The sequence below is a fragment of the Platichthys flesus genome, chromosome 5, assembly GCF_949316205.1.
Source record: "Platichthys flesus chromosome 5, fPlaFle2.1, whole genome shotgun sequence".
In the NCBI taxonomy this organism is placed as follows: Eukaryota; Metazoa; Chordata; class Actinopteri; order Pleuronectiformes; family Pleuronectidae; genus Platichthys; species Platichthys flesus.
The window spans coordinates 4,057,834-4,070,992 of NC_084949.1; the positions used below are offsets into that span (position 1 = coordinate 4,057,834).

Consider the following 13,159-nt stretch of genomic DNA (forward strand, 5'->3'; position numbering starts at 1 on the left):
TCATTCATTTAACAACTGTCAACATATTCTGTTTCTGTTTTCCAGCAGCATCCAAATGCACCACCAAGCTGGGCCCCAGGATACTTAAAATAAAAAAGTGATATAAAATTAGATATAGGTTTAAAGTTAGCCTTAAACAACATGTCGCAAGGTCCCTCATTAGCAACACAAAAAAGCTTTAACACTTAGTACACAAGTAGAGAGGCGCTCAGAGTCGATACCTCCAAGGGTAATGCTCGATGTCACCACATGGTAGAAAGTAAACAAAATCCTGGATTTGCTCCAAAATGTTATGAGGTCTTCCTGAGTCATGTCCGACCCCTCCACAATGTTTCATGGAAATCAGCCAAGTAGTATTTGAGTGAAAACAGGTGAACAGTAACTGAAGAAATGAGCAAAGCCAAACAACACAAACAAGATAAAACTCCCTTTAATATGCAATGAATCATTTTCAAGTAACCTTTTTTTTCTAATGTCTGTTGGTAACAAAACAATACTGTATACAAACACAAAATTGCTACATTAATGTAAACAAGATATAAAAATGATCCTTATGGTAATAAAACAAGTATTTGCTGAAGAATTCCCCTTTTAATTTGTTTTTCTTAGACCAACCTCCACCAAGGTCACGGTTAAAAATTCAAAAATATTCAAAAACAATATGGCAACGTAACATTCAAACAGCAATTTTTTTTCTCTTTTTCTTTTCTTATTTTAGTCATCACACTCAGATGCTAAGTTTCAGTGGTTTGATGTTTCAACTTACTGGTGGAGCCTCATGTACACATCAGCCATGCATTTTTGATATTGCATTTATTTACTTAATACACCGTTATATATTAATGTTGATCCACTGTCATTCCAATTTATCAGCTGTGGGGTCTTTTTTTGTTACTGAGAGAAAAGCCTGATGGCGACTGTCGAATGGTTTGTCATGCAATCTGACCGTTCTGCATCTGTGAGTCTTTACATCTGTGTGTGTGTAATAGAAAACATAAGAACAACAACAACATGGACAGGAACCGAAGAGACTGTACTAAGAGACTGATAACTGCTGAAGCTGACACACTCATTCAAGGCATTAGTGAGACAGTTTCCGTGCTGGCGTGAGGGGAAACAAGGTTGCTGAGGAGCAGATACATTATTTAAAAAAGGAGAGGGAGATTATCGGGAGCTCATTCCAAATTCAGGGAGGGATTTCATGAGTTTTCTTTGCTGCGGATGAGGAACCAGGTGGTGGTGCGTTTCTGTGGGACAGCAACAGGTTTAGTACAACCATCCTGCCAAACTGGTCCTGGCGTGGGACCTGGAGGGTTCTCTTTTTAAAGGGGGTGGAGAAGCAGGGGGAGATGGACCAACACCGGGGTGAGAGAGGAGAAATAAGTGCGTGGCTTCTGACAGATCTATGACAGGAAGTGACCAGCTGGACTGGGACATGAGAGATGAGTCTATGACAAGATGTTGGACATGAACTCGTAGAATCGCTTGGAGTACTGCTCCGGGTTCACTGTCGAGATCTCAGCCCCCGCCTGAAAAATAAACCACAAAAAGGACAAAGGAAATATAAGTTTAAAGAAGCAACATGAAACAAAAATATCATAAGATATTAAAACTTGTTTTGTGTTACATCAGATAAAAGGCACTTTCAGGGACCTTGACACCAATAATCAGTTAGAAAATCCAATTTACTGGTATAACACTTAGGCCAACTGGTAAGTATTGATTTCATCAATGATTCATCTGGTTACACTTGATACAATTATTACAACTCTTACTGCAGCTTAAAAATGTGAATATAAATTTATTTATTTGCTTTTAGTATTTATGCGTTTATTTTTCCAAATGTTTCCTTAAAATAGTTTGTGTATTTTTCTATCATTACACAATTTATATAATTAATAGAGACTCCTTTTGCTTTAACTTCTTTAAATGTGTTGAAAGTTAGAATTATTAAGTTGTTTTTACACTCACCCCGTGTTTCACAGTTTTGGCAGCATGTGCAGCTTTTTTCTTAGCGTCATAGTGCGTGAGGATGTCGATGATCGCCATGAAGTATACCTCCTTCCTCACAGCACCTGTTCAAAAAACAACACTTACTTTACTCTCACCTGAAAAACACAGGGATAAACGGTGCATTGCTCTCGATTCTATGCTTTAGCTTTGTGTTACAAATGTTACTACTACTACTTTGACAATTTCCCTCCAGTTTTGAGAGATCTTTACTTTGCCAATACAAGAAGATAGGTTTTTTTGTAAGTAGGCACAGATTGTTTAACTGTCAAAATGCCTGCAGTTCAAGGGAAATGCTGCGATAAACACAATGTGAAAAAACAGAAATGTAAAATAAATAATATTTACTGAACAGAGGTCCTCTCATCATCTGTTTGTGTGGTAACATAAATCTACAGCCATGTTCACTACGTCAGATGAATGTCAAAGACAACACTCACTGTCGTCGCTCTTAATTGCGTAAACGTCCACAGAGGGGTCGAACTCCCCAGGGCCAAAGAATCCTCCACAGTTGAGAGGGTTTCCGGGGCTGTCGGGAGGCGTGCCGAATGAGCCGGTGAGCACGCCTCCGCCCATGCCATCGTTCTCGTACTCGTCCTCCTCTCCGGCCGCATCCACGTCCATCTCCTCCTGCTCCGCCCGATCCACATCATGGATGCCCACCAGGAGACTGTAGTCCATGATCTTCAGGGTGGCCAGGAACTGAGAAACACATGTGACACACACAGAAAACGCTCAGTCCAATGTCTTATTAGCACATCTGCTCCTTTGTGTTATTTACTGTGACACATAACAGATGGTCAGTACAGCCAACCCTATGGAAAATGTAGTCATTTCATATTTTAAATAATGATATGATCACTTAAAACTCTGCCCTAATGGCTGAAGTCATAAAAATCAAAAATCCAGATGAAAGCCTTTGAACTGTTTTTATTAATTGTGACTTAAGCACTGGGCCTCAAAAACAGCAGGACTTAAAGGAGCTTAAAATGAATTCTACACTGTAAGGCAGCTCAGATCATATGAGAGGAGTACGTGGTTATATTTATTACCTCTACATCCCGTTTTAGCTTCTCCAAAAAGTACTTCTTGTTGTCATCTCCTATCTGCAGCTTCTGGCCATCATTCAGGAAGTCGTTGTCTTTCAAAGTGGGGAGTTCTTTAGCCTGAAGAGAGAGAGACAGTTTGGTTTTGAAACTTTTACTTGATAATGTGCACAAATAGAGATGGATGTGAGATTTTAGGAGGACTAATTGATCCAGAAAAAAAAACCCAGTTCATAAGGGTAATATTATAGCCAATAGATAAAGACAAAGGTCTGACTGAGCGGCCATTGTCACAGTTTACAACTGTCTAAAAACAGAGCTCTACACACTGACAGCATGACAACTAAAAACACCTGCTTACTTATGATGTCTTAATTTAGCCATCATTTGACAAGTTCGCCTCAGGGGTTTTTGTTCCATCATGTCAGCAGTTGTTAGCTCACAGAAATAAAACGTACCTTCTCCTTGTCGCTGGCTTCCCTTGAGACCGTAGAACCCTACGAACAAGGGGAAATGAGAATAAAAATAGAATTAAAAAGTGAAAGCAGCTCCAGACACATTAGACAGAGGGACAGTTAGCATATTCCTCTTCTTATCCACAGCTTATTTTTGAACTGTCAGTGTTAGAAAGCCATGGTTGTTTTCTCCAGAGAAGACAGGAAGACAGCCATATGCTATAAAGGATTTTTTGTAGGGGGAAGAGTAAAGAAGCGTGCAGTCTGAATGCTGCTTTCACAGCTGCTGGAAACTGCATCTTCATATCCAGCTTTTGCCCAGATTTTTTTATGAGCTGAATTTGTAATCTCCAGTAAATATTATCATGAAATTATGAATGTGATGTTAGCAGCCTCTGATCTAGCCTCAAGAATCTGAATTTTTCTGAATTCCCCTCGGGATTAATAAAGTATCCATCTATCTATCTATCTATCTATCTATCTATCTATCTATCTATCTATCTATCTATCTATCTAAGAAGAGATCATGAGCAGGGCACTGCTGATGCTGCTCACTTTCTCCACATCCTGGGTTTATCATTTAAATATTAGTACACAATAAAACTTTCATGTTATACCTTAACAGCTTTTTTTTAAACATGATTCTATGACCCTTAACCTCTGCAGAATCCAAATAAATTAGCCATTTAAGCAATACTTTAATAATTTCATTAATAATTCAATTTACATTTTCAAAAACACTTTGGGTTAAAATTACTGTTCTCAATCTCCCTTTAAATGGAATTAGGGCTTAAGTCTATTGACTCTCACGGAGGCAGATGTTCAAACATCTTGGTTCTGAACAAGACAAACCCGTGTTTTACTTGACTTCCCTCCACCAAGGAGGTTATGTTTTCACCGCTGAGCCTTCGTTTGTTTTTTTGTGAGCAAGACTATGCAAAATCTACAGGACAGATTTCCTATCAACTTGGTGAAGGGATGTGGTATGGGTCAGGAGAGAACCCATTCAATTTTGGTACGGATCCTGATCAGGGGACAGATCCAGTAATATTTTTCACCCTCTTTGAAATTGTGAGAGAGGGAGTTTATCAACATATGCAGCCCTGTTACTGTCACACATTGAATTAATGCTGTGGGAAAAGCTTTGGGACTGATATTTATGAGGGTTTGCAATTTGGTACAGATCCAAATAAAAATCTGTATCTGGTGAGTTTCAATGTGGTTTCATAGGGAGACTGTAGGGCCTTTGGGGGGGTATGTGCTCTGAGTGACATTCTAGTTCCCATTGGTGTTATTTACTTGTCATATATTGCTTATGTATGTATCTCATTACTTGACACAGGGTTCATGTTGCTACAGGTGCAATAAGAGATTCTCGCGTGTGATTCACTTTTGACTCTGTGATAGTTTAAAACTATTTAAAGATCAATGTGCAGTCAATATATGTCATCATTTTTAAACATTTTGCCGCAATGATAAGATCTTGAGTCCTGCCTCTTTGAGACAACCTGATCTAACTATCCAATACCAAACATAAACAGTAACCTAAGTATCCTACCTTCAGGTCATATTTGCGGTGTACAGTCAGGCGATGGCTGAATACATTCCGGGTTACCACCATGTAGGTCTCCACCCCGTCCACCGTTAGCCTGTACATACCCAGGAACTGAGGGAGCAGCGTGTTGCCATGACACTCCACTATAAACTGGATAGAGGTAGGGCAGGAGAGCACAGAGTGTAAGCGTGGGAGTGAGGAATCAAATATACAAAACCGATTTCAAACTGGACACAGCACTTTTTTACAATCATATCATTTCTGCAGCGCCGCATCAGTTACATGCATGTATGTGAGAGAAAACAAATGTTTTATTACTTCACTGACAATTTTTGTTTAAATACTGAATGAAAGGATCAGTACTCATTTTAAACAGAACTGCCTTCAGACATGCAGTAAACCCAGGATGTTTCTGTATGTGAGAAAGCAAATGTCTGATTCAGTTGCTCTGGACATTCTGCAGAGTTTCTCAAGCCAGCCCCCAGTAAAAACTCTGGATAATGTCTGAATGAGCCCATGTCAGAACGCAGCAGGGGATTATCCGGAAGATTCGCTGCAAGTGAGGCGTTTATAACACGAGATGGGCGCAAAACTGAAAAGAAAAAGAAAAAAAAAGAATACAAATACCTCAGAATGAAAAAGAGGTGCGATACACATAGACGACAAAGATGAAGATGTCAACTTGGGTAGATTCTAGAGTACTTGATGATGAGATTCGACGCCTGTGTTTATGTGCTGTAAACAAAAACGTGATCTCCGCACGCAGTGGAATTTATATGTTTTGTGCTGCCTACTACAGGCTGCGCAACCCCTCACCAGAACGCTCTGGAGATGTTTGTGTTGTTGTGAATGCCATGTCTGAAAACCGCTCAAGTAATCAAACTAAAAACACAGTAGTGAGAGGGTCCCTACCTGGTGATATTTCTTTAGGATGTTGTGCATCTCAGCGATGTCCTCACTGGACACTGTTTTGATTACAAAGCGGTGGTCATAGCTGGACAGGAAGCGATTGCCAAAGCGACCCTGGGAGTCGCTGTTAAGCGGGGCGCTTCTCGTCAGAGAGTTCTGACAAAGACAAGTCATCAAAATTTCAAAATCGTCATCAGCTGTTCAGAGTTTTGGATTGATTTCATTCATCAAAAGTTGTTGCATGTTAGCCGCCAGTGTCTCACCTGGTAGTCCTGGTCGTCGATGCAGAACCTCTCCCTCAGGTTTCTGAACACCATGGGACAGTACTCTTTGAACTTAAAGCGACTAGGCAGGTTTTCTCTGACAGGGAAGAACAAATTGGAGCACAAAGTGAAATTGAAGAAGGTTTGGATTTGACACAAACAACAATAAAATGCATAGTTGACATTTCATGTGTACCAGTCACAAGTTACGGTGCTGCCTGTTCACTGGATGAAATTAAGCTTTAAAAAAATTAAACATGTTACATGTTATATGTGAACTTAGAAGTCTTAGATTAATTCTGACTCACAATTAAAAAATATAGTGTGTTTGCTTATATAGACTTTCTATTGGGGATAATTTGTATTCTCAGCATTTGTCATTAATTTTGTCCAAGTGAAGAAATGTATGCTTCCTTAACAATAAACTATACCAGCAAACCAGAACTATTACTGAATTGACCAAGGTTTAAAGTTTGAAACATGAAAGATTTGGATTTGCACACATCAAAGTTTCCTAAATGATATACTATGTGACTTCACTCTGAAAACTGAGTGCACCAAATTATCACCAAACACAAAAAAAAATGGTTTTGTTATAATAGTCGATTGATGGTTTGTGATCAAACAGTTTCTCTTTACCTGGACAAAATGTATTTCATATTAACATATGTTAAAATGCTTTGGGAAAAATCACTTTGATATGCACATTTCTGAAGGCATCTAGAAATGTCTAACTTCAATTGAGTCTTGGGTGATCCAATCACAAGTGGACAGCTTTGAGTAAATGTTGTTTTAATAAACCCATTACGATTGCCTCATACTTCTTGGGTGATTTGGTTGGCTAGAAACAGACCTAGAAATCTACACAGTCTATATTCAGATTTAATTCTTGTTCCAGTTAACCAGACACAGGAAGTGAATTTCTGCATAGCGCATTCATTTGGTCTGTGAACACAGATACTATGTTTATTTGTATTTAGTGAGAAGTGGCCCCTTGAGACTAATGTGGCGACACATTCTGAAACTAGGACTGAATGGGGCCAAAGACACCAAACCAAGCTCCAATATCGTTAGATGTACCTTCAAAATCCTGACGTCCATCAAAGACAGAAAACTACAGGACTATCAAAATGAAACTAAAGGAATGTGAGGGACAAATGATGGAGGTATCTCTCTTCTATTCTCTAGCGTATAGGTCCAGAGAAAACACCACCCTCCTGCTTCAGTTCTATACTGCTACTTTTCCTGGAGGATGATTTGAATTGCAAAGCTGCTCAGTTAAATGTTCACTGGAGCTTTGACAACAATCTTTGTCACGGCAACATGACCCCCCCAGTGATATCTCCATCAAAGCATCCCATAGTTTCTGCTGATTTGTCAGCTGTTCTTTCATGCTGTAAATATATTTTTCTACCGCAGCCTGAATGACGGGGACTGAGTGAGGACACTGAAGTTCACTGAACTCACTGTCATTTTCAAGAAGCAGTTTCCACTTCTGGTTTATGACAGGTAGCATTATTCGGTTGGAAGCAGCCATTGGAGGATGGATAACAGTGACCTGGGGCAAGATAATGAGCCCCAAATGGCACCCCATACATAGTTAGTATGAATAGGGGTGAATGTGACCAGAAATGTGAAGGCCTTTGAGTGGTAAAAGAGAGCAGAAAATGCTATATAAACACAGTCCATTTAAATAGGGACTGCTAAAACATTCCCCACAGCACCACGAACCTGGACTGTTAACACAAGGAAACCAAACCACATCCATGAAGGCCAAATTCTGACCAATCTATCAGCATGGCTAGACCACCCACCTCAATTTTAGACATATTGTTTAGTCTGAGATGCGTTTCTGCTCACTACAGAATTTAGAGTGGTGATCCAAGTTACCACAGACTTCATGTCAACGAAAAGACATTTGTCAGTGAAAATCTCTAAAGAGCTGCAGTTTAAGAAACTCAAAGCAGTCTGTCTGACACCAACAATCATGTCACCGTCACAGAGATCACAGTTTGTCATCCTTCTGAAGTTTGACATGAACATAAGGCTGGATTAAATTTTGCAACACACTGCTGCAGCCAATAATGATTGGCTGGATGGATTAATGAGCTGGTGTACAGGTGATCTTATTTAATAGCTTGGCAGGCGGGTTACCACATATGTAAAGCAGGAGCATCATCATTTAACGAAAGAAAGCCGGTGACCTTTTTGTTTGCACTTGGATTACAGATTTAACAGATTGTGCTGACAGTGCATAAACTGGGATGTACCTACTTGTTAAATAGGTGGTTGTCCACTTTGATCTTACTGTAGGCTTTAAAGTCATCTGGCATCAGCATTACTGGTACAGGCACATTACATAACTCGTTAATCTGAAGGAGAAAAGGAGAGAGAAAAAAGGCAATCAAACAAGAGCCTGGAGAAGGAAGAAACAGATGATTGACAGATGACACACTAACAAACTAGGAAGAAGGATTTGAAATATAAGAAATTAAAGCAGCGACATTGACACAGTTTATAAATATGCTAGGAGAATATTCACTTCACTGCAATGCAGTTACAGTAAAACACAACAAGATGCTTGGAACACCAAGTGTGCAGAGCAGAGCCCTGTCTACCTGTAACACACCGCAGTTAGCAAAAACAATATGTATTGTCAGTTTATGTGAGCCATACACTTTCTGCCAAATCTCTGCGAGTGTTTACCAGCAGCAATCATTAACTTTCGAGACCACAGAACAAACTGACAGTTAGTTTTTGCTGCTGCTGCTGCTAAACCCCCAGACACTGATCTTATCTGCTCAAACACATCCAAAGCACAAACACAAAAATCTGAGTCGATTATCATGAACAAAGCCACACAGCTGTTAAGGCAATTATAAATAACACACAGATGACATTGAAATATTCTACCGCTGCAATAGCTGACCTGAACAATTTTACATTTAGCTTTAACTCCCAGATTCATAATATAAAGAACAATTTAAAAAATATCTTATACCACACAGTTGTTGTTTGTTGGTAATGTTAATCACACAGCCCTAGTCTCACTGAAAGACCAGTGACATTTCAGTAAAATACAAACACTCAGGGCGACTAATTATCTGCTGACAAATATAGTTTCAGACTAGTTGCTGAAGGAGTAACAGCATCAAACAGGTGGTATACAGCACATCACCTCAACACCAAGTGACACCGTGTGGAAATTAAGTCCCCCAGCATCACAGCAAAGGCATGATTAAAAATGTATACCTTTTCTGACTGGAGGAACGCTGCTTTGATTAGAAGTCTGTTTGATGTCTTGAATCGGCTTCCACCCACTACTCAAATCACCAGGCCTGTGTGCTGCACCCACACAACCACTGCCAAAGTTCACCCACGGAGTAGTGGAGATGCTGCAGTGATAACCATATCATTAGCTGCTTCATTAGTTCCGTGCTCGAATGAATTTTATCCACCACACATTTTCATTCAATAGGCTACGATAAAGGGTTTGTGGTACGTACACATACAGCAACACACACAAATGTCCACAGTGTGTCCAGTCTTCTGTCAGCAGCTTTGGATTTGAACCATCTAGCTGCAACTAGTAAAACTGTATTTTGAATGACTGGCCATATGTATGTGTGTAATCTATTTGTTACCTCTTTTGGACTTTTCCAGCATAATCACTATGTCAGGTCCAGGGAGTCTCATTAGGGACCAATGCCCCGGCCTAATGAGGCAAAAATTATGCCTCAACTAATTTCCACTCCCTGCTGTGTTCTCAAGTCGAATTCTCCAGAATTTCTACAAACGTTATATCAGGAGGCCAGACGGAGAGAGTCCGCAGATGATCTGGAACCTCACACTCAGACATTCGCATTCACACATGCATCTCCTCCGGAGAAAATCCAGGGAATCTGCAAATTTCAGTGCATGTTGGAAAGAAGCTCGTATGCGGTCCAGTTAGCCTCATTTGGGACCAAAGCCCAGGCCAAATGCGGAAAAGCCAAGTCAATACAAAGTCCAACAAAAAGCATAGCTTTGCAAACCTGTATGTGACTGACCGAAAACAAGACCAAAAAAGAGGAGGAGGAGTCCATTTACCACCCATATTTTGTTAACTGGTCTGATCACCTCAGCATCAGTATCTGATCATACAGCTATGTATCTTGAGCAGCCTGGAGGAACCAGAAAAAGTGCCGTGGGCACAAATTACACTGAGCTCTATGAAGTCAAGTACAATTCAGATACTAGATGCTCTACTACTCAGAGCAAGTCCAAACGCTTCCACACTGAATGTAGATGTGTGTCACAGCTGACAAGCTGCTTTCCACCATCAGACTGGGCCAGATTGTGAGTGTATGACAAAACAGCAGGAGGTGGGATGCATATAAGGCGAAACCCCTCCATCCATCTATAGGTGTCGCGTCTTCCCTCCACTGAACTTTTCATAGCAATTGGCAGCTTGATCCAAAAGTGATTGTAATGTACGTTCTAATCTGTTCATAGAGGAATTGTGTGATGGAATACGCCGCAGCAAATGGGTAACATGCGGGTGCACAGGAGCTGCAAACGGAAGCTCGGAGCATTAGAACAATAGCACGGGTGCTGTCCGTGGATCTGGAACTGAGTGTGACCTGCTGCCTGTCACACCCCTCCCACTCCACGCCTGCACGAACTACAGCAGCTCACGACTTGGCTCCAAACATTCTTCAACACCATCCATGATTTATGATTGCAGAGTGTCGTCGCACAGCTTTAGGGCGGAACTGCACAAGCTGCCGCGATCATGCACGTTTTGTTTTTTTCTGGCAGTCGTACCAAAGCTGCAGGGAGTTTAACACAAGCACTTTAAATCCCTGCAAAGCACGTTTCAATATGAGCCGACCGCGGCTAAGTCCCGCGGTAGCAGCGGTCAACTATCAGCCGTGTGGAGGATGCTGGTTCAGCACTGACTCAGCCCGCAGATATACGAGCAAGCACTTCACTGCAGTGGGAATAAGACACATTACATGGCGACTGTGAGCATCCAAGCTGCCTTGACAGATGAGGTCAGCTGGCTAACAAGCTAGCAGGCTGGCTAAATCAAAACAGCAGCATAAACAAACCGCCCGCCAGCTACAACAAGAGATTGAGGGTGTATTTACCGTGTGGTTGACCCCCCACATTAAAACGCTGAGAATGGGCTCGCTTGCACGGAAGAGTTTCACTTTCTGTCCTATAAAATGCTTCTTTTTCGTCTTGGTCTTGCTGGCGCTGACAGGCGCTGCGCTGGTGCAGTTGGATGACATGTCTCGGGCTGGGGGGACTCGGGGTACGCAGGGCGGCGCTCGCTGGCGTTCACAGCCTCGACAGACAACCACAACAAAAAGATCGGAGAGTGAAGAGCGTTTCCAAAATCTATAAGTGCATCATGCTCGTCGTCCGACTCGCGGCGAGTCTCCGGGCTGGATGGGTGTCTTGCCGGGGAGTCAGCGGTAGAGCATTTTGCGCCGTCACCACCCTTCCTCCTCCCGAGCAGGCCGCGGTGGAGTCCAGGGAGCAGCTAGCCGGCCATCAGGCTCCAGCAGCCTCTCTCTGGCAACTGAAGAAACACTCCGTGAACAGGGCAAGAGGTGAACAGTCGTCCTCCAGCTTCTCTCCCTCAGACACACACTACTGTCGTGAGGCCGCTGTCCTCGGAGCCAGTAATCCCGTCATGATGCGCCTCAGATTGTTGTCAGTCACTAAGCAGCGCCGCTGGTCGGGGTCTCCTCAAGATGGCGTCTCCGCTGCGCTGCGCAGGCAACAGCGCCTCCAGCAGGCCGCCGACAGAACTACGGGGTTTCCCGCACTTGAAACTAAAATCTGAATCTGGATGAAAACACGGTCACGTAGTGTGGATAATAATTACAATTATAATAATAACAAGAATAATAACAAGAATAACTTGATGGTAATATGACTGCATATATGGAAGTTAAAGGCACAGTCTATATACAGTATATACATGTTAAATATATGAACTTCTTTATTATGGTGACCCAGTTTAATTGGCTGGATGCAACCTGTATAATGGTGAATAAGAGGTTAAATTGATGTTAGCATTTCAGTGAATTTATCATATTTCTTAAGCTCTCTGATATACAGCTACAGTTTATATTTTCCTTTACGGGAAAGTGGTGATGGTGGCCCTCAAAATGGTCTACCAAAGCTGATTCGAATAACATTCAGAAAAAGAAGTGTGGGGAAACAACATGCACATCCATTAAAACAGGTAAGAGGGTGCTTGAGATATAAAATAAAATAAGATAAGAGTTTATTAATCCCAAAGGAAATTCTTGAGCCAGCTTGCTCCAAGATTACAGTATTGAACAACATAAAGTAGAAAAGAATGCAGTAAAAAAAAAGGCATATAACAGAAGTATGCAAAGAGGATGGTGAATCTGTATTTATCTGGAGTCTGATGAAAAGCCTTGCTCTCAAAGCATCACCAAGGTAAATTCAAATACTGAAAGTAAACCTTCTGAATTTAACATCAGCTTCATTCATTCTGACTGTATTCTTAATAGACCCAGTCTTTCTTTTATTTTGGTACCCTAATTTTTTTGTTTTAATATGATTGTTATCAGAAGGCCTCAGCATCATCGCAACCATCACACTCAGTGACAAACAAGGTAGAATCAACACATTATTCAGACAAATTGCTTATAATTATTATGGTGTAGAATTTCATTTGAATTATATTTTGCTTCTAATTGCACTGTAAAAAATTACTTTTTATGTTAAAATGTTATAAATCCTGGACAAACCTCTTAAAATGTGTTTACGTTTTAGATTTTTTTGTAATTTTATATGTTATCCTCTTAATGTTAGATACAAACATGGTCCAGAGTAGAAATGTGTTTTTCTTAATATGTAGTGTCAAAACTGTGAATCTTAAAAAAAAAACTTTGT

The 13,159-nt window shown here is 40.9% G+C and overlaps 1 protein-coding gene across 2 annotated transcripts; it reads right to left on the reverse strand.

Annotated features, from left to right (window-relative positions):
- Positions 1-414: 414 nt before the first annotated feature.
- On the reverse strand, positions 415-11,982 carry LOC133954377 (phosphatidylinositol 5-phosphate 4-kinase type-2 beta). Of its 2 annotated transcripts, none has more exons than XM_062388758.1 (10): positions 11,371-11,982; positions 8,513-8,610; positions 6,239-6,335; positions 5,979-6,131; positions 5,070-5,216; positions 3,515-3,553; positions 3,063-3,176; positions 2,451-2,712; positions 1,972-2,075; positions 415-1,529 (listed from the first exon to the last, which is right to left on the reverse strand). In XM_062388758.1, exons 1-10 carry the CDS (start codon positions 11,512-11,514, stop codon positions 1,449-1,451), a joined length of 1,239 nt encoding a protein of 412 aa, XP_062244742.1. In that variant the 5' UTR covers positions 11,515-11,982; the 3' UTR covers positions 415-1,448. The 2 variants fall into 2 exon arrangements, with proteins under 2 accessions (XP_062244742.1, XP_062244744.1); XM_062388760.1 differs by lacking the exon at positions 11,371-11,982 and adding an exon at positions 9,491-9,623.
- Between the last annotated feature and the right edge of the window lie 1,177 nt (positions 11,983-13,159).